Genomic DNA, 11811 nt, shown 5'->3' with positions numbered 1-11811 from the left:
TTCTTCTTTAAGCTCAGGATTATCAATTTGGCTTATCAAGTTTATTAAAAAATATTCTTGCTCTTCTCCTTTGGTTAGAACGTTAATTGTTTTGTGACCTTTGGGTAGAACATTAATAGTATTACAACAAGAGTCTCTACAACCAATTTTAATATTAGGGGAATCAGAAGTGTCATTAGTAGAATGATAGCTAGAATCAGTTGAGGAGAGAATATCATTATCTAACAAGGAAGATTGATTAGAAGATCATGATTTAAGAATTCGAATCAGATCTTCTTTATTACTGTCATTGATATTTAACATATTAAGCTTGTTTTTTAATTTATCAGGTTTTTTTGTTGCAGTCTTTACTAATGTGACCATGGTTTCCACAATTAAAACTGTTTCCTTTACCAGGTTTCTACTTATCCTTTTTCTTATAGACATTTTTATTTTTAGCATAAAAATCATTAGGTTTAGTAAATCGTTTTTTATATATATCTTTTACATTTGTAATCTTTATGGACTATATCATATTTCTTATCTCTCTTTTTCCTGGAAGGGGCAATAAGGAGTAAACCATATTGCTCACAAAAATTGCCCATTTCATATTTGGCATTTTTACTATTTTTTAATTGTTGTTTTAACATTTTTTGATCTTTACACATGTTAATACCAAGTTTTTTTTTTTTTTTTTTTTTTAGTGCTAAAAATATCACCATATGTTAAATTATCATAATTAATAATACCATTTTTATCAGTTAATTCTTCTTTTACCTTATGAGCCAAAGGAGGAGGCAGTCCAGTAATAAACTTCTCTTTCCAATAAGGTTTCAAGCAGTTTTTCCAAAGCATTACTCTGGAAATAAAAACATCTTTGTACCATCTATAATCAAACGTAGTGGGGCAACGCAAATTGTTCAAATAGTCACTAATACGGGAAGAAATATTAGAAGGAGTTCCAACAAAATGTTTAATAATAGTATAGATTAAAGAATTGACTCCATCAGGAATACCTTGACCAACTCTTTCATCAAAAATGGGTAGGTAATTCATCATCATCTTTTTTAACAGCCTTTTTGATGGATTCTCTAGACTCTTCAGTAAGATATTTTTCCCACCAACCGCGAAAGGTCCCAGAGAAACCGGTAGTAAGAAGATCAACAATTTTAGCATGGTCAAGATTATGGTTGGTGATATAAGCATTAGCAACCATAGACATATGACCCATTTTGTTGCAGTCTTTACTAAAGTGACCATGTTTTCCATAATTAAAACAGTTTCCTTTACTAGATTTCTGCTTATCCTTTTTCTTATAAACATTTTTCTTTTTAACATAAAAATCATTAGGTTTAGTAAATTGTTTTTTATATCTTTTACATTTGTAATCTTTATGGACTTTATCATATTTCTTATCTCTCTTTTGCCTGGAAGGGGCAATAGGGGGTAAACCATATTTTGCTCACATAAATTGCCCATTCACCCTAACCTAATCTAGTAGTGGTGTCGATTCTTTTTTTTTTTTTTTTTGGATACAAAATAAAAATTCGACTCTAACCTAATTAAGTGTATATATGTGTAAAATTTCTTTGTAAAGACTTGAATCTCGACATTTACCATTTACACTCCACAAACACTTATAATTGTGAAGTGACCCTCGCCCGATTGGCCCAAAAAAAAAAAAAAAAGAAAGAAAGAAAGAAAAAGGAAGCAAAATAGGCTAGCTAACCAACCAGAATTCTAAGCTAGCACGCCACATGAACATGATCCAACCAGAATTCTGTCATTCTCTTTTGTCAAAGTGGGCAGGGACTCGTCCTCGATAAAAAATAAAAATCAAAATAAACTAGTTAGTTTAATAAACTTGACAAAAATAAAGAAATAAAAATCAAATGTCAGCGTCCTCACCCGTCCTTTGTGTCCAGCCCTCTTCTCATTGGTTCCCCCCAAATTCCCCTATCAGATAAGCCCCCCTCTTTCTCTCTCTCATCTTTTGCTTCTTGTTCGAATCCAAGGTATGATTTTCGTGTCCGATTCCTGTCAATTCGATTTTCTCGGGAAACTGTTAGGATCTTAGGTAGTTTAGTTTCTTTTACTTCGTTTAGTTGAAGCTTCGAAATCAATTATTTTTAAATAATTGAGAATGGCTCAAAACTATTTGTGGCTCGGTTGAAGACGACTTGAACTGAAGTAGGGAAGTAGATAGTTTTTTTTTTTTTTTTTTGAATTTGAACATTTTCTTTTCTTTCTTAACTGTTTTTCTCAGCAACCAAACAGACTGCAATAGAAGAAAAATGTATGCTTTTTCTTGTTTTAGTTAGCTGGTTGTGTGTTGATAGAAATCATAGAACGACCTTTATAAAAAGCGTGACTTACATTACACAAACAATCAAATATTATTGAATTTTATGTGTGTATATATATATATATATATATTGGACCTTTTAATTTTGATCAGTGCTGCTCGTTTTGTATTTGTAATACGCAGACATTTGGTTATAGAGAGAGAGAAAAAAAAAGTATTGGGATAATCCATGGCTTCGAGTATCGTTAATGTGCCTTTCCAAGCAATGAAGGGTGTGGATTGCCACTATGTTGGGCTTAAGCCATCAACGAATTCAAAGTTCAGTTGTGTTAAGACTGCAATAAGGGTTCCTTCTCCGCGATTTTTTGTTGTAAGGGCAAGTGAGAAGCACGATGGACCCATTGAGAAGTTGGGGTTGAGTGATGCAGAATGTGAAGCTGCTGTTGTTGCCGGGAATGTGCCTGAAGCCCCTCCGATGCCACCCAAGCCAGCAGCACCAGCTGGAACTCCTGTGGTCCCTTCATATGTGAGTATTGGTATCAGAATCCCATTTGAATTGCATTGCTAGATAGCATGAAATAAGCATATAGTATGGTACCAATTATAGGGATATAATTTGGGGAAGTATATTAATAGCCTTGTAGCTTAATCGCATTGCCTGATTCTCCCAATGAGGGGAACCTGGTTTCAAATAACCCTCCTGCACTTATTGTAAACAAAAAAAATTTGGGAAAATAGATGTCATTTGTATAATTGGTTTGGAAGTTTAAGAATGGGAAAACTGTGGATTCAATGTGAAATGTTAGATTAGGTTTGATGGGTTTTTATTGTGTGGATTTGAACTTTGTTATTGGCAATTGCAATTCCTTCCTTGATGACTGTTTTTGGTGTGTATCAGCCACTGAGTCGACGTCCTCGTCGTAATCGCAAGTCACCTGTACTGCGGGCTGCATTCCAGGAAACTCAAATATCACCTGCTAATTTTGTCTATCCACTTTTTATTCATGAAGGTTTGTATTGATGTGGACCATTCTGTTGTAGACTTGTAGTTTTTTGCTTCTGGTTATATGGATGTGCATGTATGTGTGTGCTTACGTTGCATTTATGCATAAACTTGTCTCAGTTCGCATGATATGAAATTTCATTTGGCAAAACTTGCAGGTGAGGAGGACACGCCTATTGGAGCTATGCCTGGATGTTATAGGCTTGGGTGGAGACATGGACTTGTGGAAGAGGTGATTTAGCTCTAACTGATATTACATGTCTAGTGAAATTAAAATATTTAAATTTATGTTTTCTGTCCCAAGCATTAAAACTCAGGGTAATATTGTCCAAAGTTTTGCTGGTGTATGGCTAACCAAAACTGGTCTTTACTAAAGACTTGGTCTTGCTGGATTCTATCATTATTAATGATTAGATGACCTTAGGCTTTGTTTGGTCAGGCTTTTTCACAGGTGCTTTGCCTTTTAAAAAGTAGAAGCTATCAGCATCTTACCAAAATGGTGTTTGATCTTTTGTTTGGTTGGAGAAATTGGCTAGGGAAACACTCGTCAGACATTTGGAATTTAGTACCTTTGTGCTTGTTGTGGTGCATATGGAGGGAATGTAATCGTCATAAGTTTGAGGATGTGGATATTTCTGATGATTCGTTGCTTACTTCTTTCGTTATTGGTTTGATTGTTCTCGGGCTTGGGGATTCACATCTTGTGACTCCATCTCTTTGTTCATTAGCTCTCTTCTTTTTTGTAATTAGCTTTCTGTCCTCTTTTTGTACTTTTTGACTACTTTGTGCTTTTCATGCATATTGTAGTGTCTTTAATAAACTTTTTCTTACCTATCAAAAAAAAAAAAAACTCAAGGGTGCTTTGGCTTTTTGTCAATTTTGTGAAGCAGCTTATGCTTTTTAGGTGGCTTTTGAGAAGCAGCTCAAGGGTTGCTTCTCAAAGTAGCTGAGCTTCTCAAACTAATAAATTGATGCAGCCCTCCCAAATCAGATGTAAGAAAATCTGATTCCAAAACTTTACCCACCCCAATAGCACAAAAAAGACCCAAAAATAAATATAAATAGATAAACATAAGATCTCCACCCTTTATTGAGTTTACTTGTCATATCCTTTTGAAAATAATATTTCTCAAACTTGCGTTCATTGTTGTTTCCCTTTTGTTTATTTGAATGAAACTTCCATGGTAAGTGCTTTAGTGGACATCATTATTGGATTTTTCCTCTGTGCATTGTTGTCTATGTTTAACTGTTTTAAGTGTTTTGCAACGTTATGATAAAATATGTAAAAAAAACCAACTGTTCTAGGTGTTTCCCTTGCTCAGTATTGTCTGTATAAGTTGATTTCAACTATGTGAAGAACTTGAGCCAGAATCCCTGGAGGTCATTGCCCATGAACCTTGGCTCATTTTGTAAAATCTTGGGGTGGGATAGGGTAGGTCTTAAGTTCATATGTTACCATCTCATTTGAGGGGGAACAAAAAGAAGAAAAAAAAAAAAAAAGGAAACCGAGAATATGTAGAGGTTGTGTCTTGACTGGCTTATAAATTCCTTGTAAGGATCTCTGGCTGGCACAAATTTAGATTGATATTTGCATTGTTCACTTGTTTTTGGTAATTATATTGATTTTTGAGAATCTTACAAAGTCTCCAGGGTGCTTTAGACCTACTTAATTGTTTCGATTTTAGTTGTACTATATCTAAGGACTTTAACAGCTAGTTATAAGTTAGACCTAGTTTGAAGTGAGATGGCAGCAGACAAATCTTGAATAACCTTTTGCTCATATTAAGTTAATTTTCACACCCATATGGAGCATCTTTTAAGATTTTTTTTATTCAAGGTATTATTAACATATAATCTACTTTTTGGAATTGAGGACAATTTTTTGAATAAGCATTGTCTGAACCAGGTTGCAAAGGCTAGGGATGTTGGTGTCAATAGTGTTGTGCTCTTCCCCAAAGTTCCAGATGCTCTCAAGGTTCTTATTCTCTGTGCTCCTTTTTGCTTCCCTACCTTTTCATTTGTTTGGTGTTTTTTTTTTGGCTGGGTGGGGGTGGGAGGATTTCCACTCTATTCCACATAATGGTGTATCATGATTGGTTTTTGCCTTGTAGTCTCCAACAGGAGATGAATCATACAATGACAACGGTTTAGTGCCTCGAGCAATACGGTTGCTCAAAGACAAATACCCTGATCTTGTAAGTCAACACACTTCACTTGGTTTTTTAGGGCTATAGATGGGGTTTCATTTTACTTGTGTGTGTGGAAATGTCACTTTTCTTAATTTTGGGTCTTTCATCAGGTAATCTACACTGATGTTGCATTAGATCCATACAACTCTGATGGTCATGATGGTATTGTCAGAGAAGATGGTAAGAAAGATGTGTTTTATATATATATTATTTAGAATAGAGGTTTGAACAATATTTCTTAAAAAAATGGTGTTCAAGAACTGAGGAGATCAAACTAAGAAGACAAAAACAAATGACTTTTCTCAATAGTAGGATCCTTGACAGCTGCTGATGCAGGGTATTGCTTGTGCTTCTTTACCTGAGTATCTAATATTGCACCCCAATAACTTCTTATAATCATCATTCAAGTTTCAACAAAAGTTTAATCATTATTCTTAGGGAGCTGACTCTAGGCTTAAGCTTTTGTGCTTCTGTATTTTGATTTCCCATGGATACAGACATTGAGTTACTAATTCCAAATATGTATATATTATTGATACCCTGTAGGTGTTATAATGAATGATGAGACCACATACCAACTATGTAAGCAAGCTGTTTCCCAGGTAATTTTGGTAGATAAGTCTCTATGCAATATGTATTTACTGTTTGGAAAAATACAAGATATATCTATTGGCGTTTGAAAATATCCCAAGATTTCTAAAGGTGCAATTGCCTATCACACATTTTGATTGTCATATTTAGGTCTACTCATACAGAATTTTCAAAAAGGTTCACTTAATTGGGCAAAAAGATTTGGGTATACTGAGTTCTTCCACTTAAAAGTTATTGGAAACTACTTTGTCCCTGGCTTTCAAAGTTAACTGCTTTAAGTCCCCAAAAATATTGTATAAGTCTCCCATGGCCTGCAATTCATTTTTACTTGAGAATGGGGAGGTACTGGTAGTTCAGCAATCTTGCTGGGGGTCTTTAATATTTACATCTATGTTGCTATGTGTAGTAAGCACTCTGCATTGTGCTGCTGTTCCCTGACTAGTTGCTACTTTTTGACTTGGTTACTTTTGTAATAGGCCCGTTCTGGTGCTGATGTAGTCAGTCCAAGTGACATGATGGATGGACGTGTAGGAGCCATTCGAGAAGCTTTGGATGCCGAAGGCTTTCAGCATGTCTCGATAATGTCTTATACAGCAAAGTAATGTGATTACATAATTTCTCATTTTAGTCCTATTCCCATCACTTTGTGTAGCATGTATTGCATTATTAATAGATTCATAGATTTCTATATAACACACACATAAGTGCACATGTTGAGCCATGTCCTGTTACTAAAGTTCTTTTGAGTTCTGGTTTCTAAGCTTCATACTGTGTCAAAGCATGATGGTGCAATTAAGTGCCACAAAAGATTTGAGAAATATGGCCAATGTTCTGGAAATTTAAGCTACTTATTTCACCGTGCAATAAGCTTTAGAGGTTAGTAGAGAATCACAGTAAGAAAAACTATATTGTGTCTGCCTGTGTAGCAGATACACACACAGAGAGAAGCACTTATCACAGAGAGAGTAATGTGGGTACTTTTACTGACCATCAGAGTGCATGAAAATCGCATTATGTATTGTGTGGAAGTATTTTCTTTTCCTGAGATTGTGTAACAATGCAGTTATGGAGCATTTGGAAATAGTATGGATGGCATCATTTCATTAAAATGATAGCATTTTGAATGAATTTGCTCCATTCTTTGCATAGGATTACTGTTAGGATCCCAAGAACAAAATTTTCATTTTCCATACAAGTAGTGGTGATTTGTACTCTCTCTCTCCCTCCCTTTTCCCAAGTAATAGATTCATTATTGTTTTCATGGCTTCTTCCTGGAGAAGCTGGGCTATTTCTTTAAATGCAAAGAATGCAATTTGGGTAATCTCATTTTGAAGGGATGTCCAAGTACCCCTGTATAGTTGTTATTATTTCTAGTCTATTAGATTCAGTCTGATTAGTCCCTATGAGGTTTTTGATTGTTGGGAGCAGGACCTTTGTCCACACATGGTTTCTAGGTTGACCAACCATTGTAATGAGCAGAACTTTTGACTAGTTGAATAGCATTGGTAGGTATTACCTGAAGCCATTTTTGCCACTTCAGTGTTGGTCACTGTTTTTAAATGTCTGTCTCTGTCATGTTGATAACAGATTCGCAAGCTCATTTTATGGACCTTTCAGAGAAGCACTTGACTCAAATCCGCGTTTTGGAGACAAGAAGACGTATGTAGTTCATTAATGTCAAATTTTATGGTGACTTTGTTATCTAATATACTTACGCTCAGTTTTGTTTTTATTTGGAATCAAAAGTTATCAGATGAATCCAGCCAATTATAGAGAAGCTCTGGTTGAGACCCATGAAGATGAGTCTGAAGGCGCCGATATCCTCTTGGTTTGTCCTCCCCTTTTCCAAATTTCTCTTTACTTGATTCTTGAACATGTTTACTTAAAGGCAGAATCTCCCCCGTACACTAGTTTTAACTTACTTGGGTTACAGGTGAAACCGGGTCTTCCTTATTTGGATATTATAAGGCTTCTCCGAGATAACTCTTCTTTGCCAATTGCTGCATATCAGGTATGATCATTCGCTTTTGTACTTACAATATCATCTTCAGTTGCTTGCATACTTATTTCAGATTCCCATTCTTGACCTGGTTCTTGTGCACTAGCATCTATATTAATCTTCAAGACACAAATTACTTTGGAAACTCTCTTCCACATTTTTGTAGTTTAGGATGTAGTTCTCTTAGCACCAAAAAGGATACATTTCATGGGAGAAAGTATACCATGTTTCGGTAATATCAACTCAGCATTTGTTTTGGTTTTTCCTACCTAATAAATGAGTGACACTTGTTTCAAAAAACCACATCAGACTACTTTAATAAATGATTAATTTATCTTCCCAATAGTATAGAAGATTGTGATTAATTTATTGGAGTAGTCTGATGTGGTTTTTTGAAACAGATGTCACTCATTTATTGGGTAGGAAATACCAAAACAGATGCTGAGTTGGTATTACCGAAATATGGTATACTTTCTCGTTGTCATGGAAGCAGATCATGATTTTTTGCACCTATGCACTGAAATTAATTTATGTTAGCTCCATGCTATTTTAAACCTCCTGTTGGTGCAGCACATAAAGATTAAGTGAAACAAAATGATAATTTTTATAACTGTCTTGTTAGCTTATAGATGATGCTTGGTCTGAATACACAGCACATGCGTGGTTTTGGAATAGATAAGTAACACAACCTTTGCATTTGTTGCATAGTCTGTCTCAAATTTCATGTTCAAGATAACCTTCAAGGCTGAGAGGACTGCTATCATTTTAACTTTTAACATGTGTAAAGTCATACTATATCTTATCTTGCATTTGGTCTTTTATGTTTTGAGATAATGAAGCACAGCATCAATACGGCACCGATGCCATACAGATGTATTGATGCAGCAGTCCTGAATAATTGGATTGTTATATAATTTAACCGTATAAGATCGAGATTTTGATAGAACATGACATGTGCTGTACTGAATAATGCTATAATTGGGGGGGGGTGCATATTTATAGCTGTCTATTTGTGTATCAGATGCCTTAGTACCATGTCAGCCGGTTAAAATGGTACAGTTGTTATTATTTGTGTTTGAAAGGCTAATTTGTAAGAGAGGGTTAATTATGCTTGTCTCCCACCTTTTGGGAATTTATCCCTAGGTATTCTCAAACTATGATGTTTGTGTGCCAAATGGCACTTCCATTCCCCAAAGCATGGGGTGGCGGGTGAGAGTGGAGATTCAAGTCTTCTTGGGTGCATAAGGATGCACAATTATTTACCTAGGAAAAAAAAACAAAAAACAAAAGAAAAACGATGATATTTGTTGGACATGCATAATGTGTAAAGGAACACATTGAAAAGGAAATATTTTGTTGTCTAAGGACGTGACATAATCCACACTTTGTTATGTTGATTAGCAAAAAAAAAAACGTTTTCACTGTATAATTTGCAAAGATGTGGAATTCTTGTGGATGTCCTCAAAAAATGATTTTTGTTGTGTTATAACTACTACCCACATTCTTCTTCTTCAATGAGTTTGTTTAAATTTTCTGGAACTCATGGACTCATGTTTTGGGTAAGTGAAAATTTCATTAATTTCATGGATTCAGGTTTCGGGTGAGTACTCAATGATCAAGGCTGGTGGGGTTCTGAAGATGATTGATGAAGAAAAGGTTATGATGGAATCACTGATGTGTCTCAGACGAGCTGGTGCTGACATCATCCTTACATATTTTGCTCTACAAGCTGCTAGATGTTTATGTGGTGAGAAGAGGTGAGAGACTTTTAGAATAAAATAGGGGGATCGTTTATTGTGGAAAAGTCAAAAACTTTGAGTTCTTTTATTTCATCTCGTGAAAATTAAGCTGAAACTGGGAATGAGATGCTTTTAACATGTCAGTTTTGCCTTCTGTTGTTGTACAGCTGAAGTAATTAAGGTGCTTGATTGCTGTGTATTGCTTAGTGCACGTGAGTCGTGACTTTTTTTTTAAATAAAGATTAGAATAAAATGCTTGGCTTTCTCCTCTTCTTCTTCTTCTTCTTCTTCTTCTTTTTTGAGAATCTAGACTCGGAGGCCAAACTATATTAAGACAGAAAAAAGAGAAATTACAAAGAATTCCTCGTTACAAGAGGAGCTATATCCTCAGGAATGGCCTCAAGCCAGACCTGCAGCTCGTTGCCTGACTTAGAACGTCTGGCAAGAAAATGGGCAACCAAGTTACCTACACATTTGACATGAACAAAATTACAAACTCTAAAATCATTTGCTAAAACAAGAGAGTCCTGCAACACGACCATACTCTGGATGAACTACCTCCTTAGATAGTAAAGCTCTAATAATAACTTCTGCATCACCTTCACAAATTACCTCAAAAATACTTTTAACTCTTTAGCAAAATTTAGAGCTCTGCGACACGCTAGAGCTTCAATAGTTGCAGCAGACTTGGGGATTGGGATGCGTTCTGCCAGGGCTCCCACGACTGGCCCACTTGAATCACAGATCACCACTCCTAAGCCAGTAGCACTGAGGTCACTAAACAGAGCCCCGTCAAAGTTTATTTTGTAAAGAGGAGAAATGGGGGGCATCCACCTAACAGCTCTTGAGCAAACTGATTGAACACATTGCTCCTGCACCTGGGCAGACTGAAATTCCAACAAGAACATCTCTGCTTTAGCCCGAATGTGATGGTACCCAATAATAGAATCCCCCACTCTAGCCAAGTTTCTTCTATTCCAGGTTAGCCACATAATAATACATAGGAGATTTACATTAGTTCGGTTCCTTAAAGAGAACAACAAATCCAACAAAACAACAAAAGCGGAGAACTTATGTTTTGTGCACTTCATTAATTCCACATCAGCTTCCCATATAACATACAACCTGTGGCAGCCCCATAAAGCATGTACAGTATCCTCACAGACCGCTTTACAATTTGGATAGTAAGTTGTTTGGACAACCCTCCTTCGCTGCAAGTTGTACAAAGTTGGTAGTGCTTCATTTGCAGCTCTCCAAATTATATGCTTGACCTTGTATGGAACCTGCAAACTCCATATGCCCTTCCATATTTGGCTATAGCTTCTATTTGTTGAACATGTTGGAGTATTATTCCTCTCAGATAAAGCCAGCAACTTGTAAGCTGTCCGAGTGGTATAAACTCCATGAGTTGAGGCTTGCCACACCTGTTTATCTGGGATATCCCGGATACTTAGAGGAATACCTTTTATTATGTGGGCTTCATGGGGTAAGAACTCTTGCAATCAAGTCAGCTTTCCACTGATGCTCTTCTTGATCAATAAGGTCACAAACCTTAAATCCGGGCGACAAGACCGAGATTGGGGAAACAATTTTTGAGGCTGTAATTTGTGGAAGCCACCTATCTCCCCTAATCTTCACTAATTGGCCGTTCCCTATCCGCCAAACCGAGCCCAAGTCAATGACATGTTTAGCCTGGATAATGCTTTTCCAAGCGAATGAACCCTTATTTGAGACCTCACAATCTAAGATAGAACAATGAGGAAAAAACTTAGCCTTAAACACTCTATGGAAAAGACACTCTTCATTATTCTCAAGCCTCCAAATTTGCTTAGCTAGCAGAGAGTTGTTGAACTTACTCAACTCTTTGAACCCCATCCCTCATTTGTTCTTAGGTTGACACAATTTTTCCAACTAATCCAATGAATCTTCCTTTGTTCCCCTCTCTACCCCCACCAAAACTTTCTTATTAAAGTCTCTATCTCTCTGATCAGCCCTTTTGGCAACTT

The 11811-nt window shown here is 36.1% G+C and overlaps 1 protein-coding gene across 2 annotated transcripts; it reads left to right on the top strand.

Moving 5' to 3' along the window:
• Window positions 1-1843: 1843 nt before the first annotated feature.
• Window positions 1844-10075, top strand: LOC111986886 (delta-aminolevulinic acid dehydratase, chloroplastic). 2 transcript variants are annotated; one of them, XM_024018569.2, is made up of 13 exons: window positions 1844-1994; window positions 2468-2810; window positions 3183-3294; window positions 3446-3519; window positions 5194-5262; window positions 5399-5482; window positions 5587-5656; window positions 6023-6078; window positions 6544-6665; window positions 7655-7726; window positions 7814-7895; window positions 8001-8078; window positions 9660-10075. In XM_024018569.2, the coding sequence occupies exons 2-13, from the start codon at window positions 2514-2516 to the stop codon at window positions 9825-9827; spliced, it is 1284 nt and encodes a 427-aa protein (XP_023874337.2). In that variant the 5' UTR covers window positions 1844-1994; window positions 2468-2513; the 3' UTR covers window positions 9828-10075. The 2 variants fall into 2 exon arrangements, with proteins under 2 accessions (XP_023874337.2, XP_023874338.2); XM_024018570.2 differs by lacking the exon at window positions 1844-1994 and adding an exon at window positions 2022-2169.
• Window positions 10076-11811: the final 1736 nt, after the last annotated feature.

The sequence above is a fragment of the Quercus suber genome, unplaced genomic scaffold (assembly GCF_002906115.3).
Source record: "Quercus suber isolate HL8 unplaced genomic scaffold, Cork oak 2.0 scaffold_577, whole genome shotgun sequence".
NCBI lineage: Eukaryota > Viridiplantae > Streptophyta > Magnoliopsida > Fagales > Fagaceae > Quercus > Quercus suber.
The sequence above is the reverse complement of the archived record's forward strand: the minus strand, read 5'-3'. Positions and strand labels throughout refer to the sequence as shown.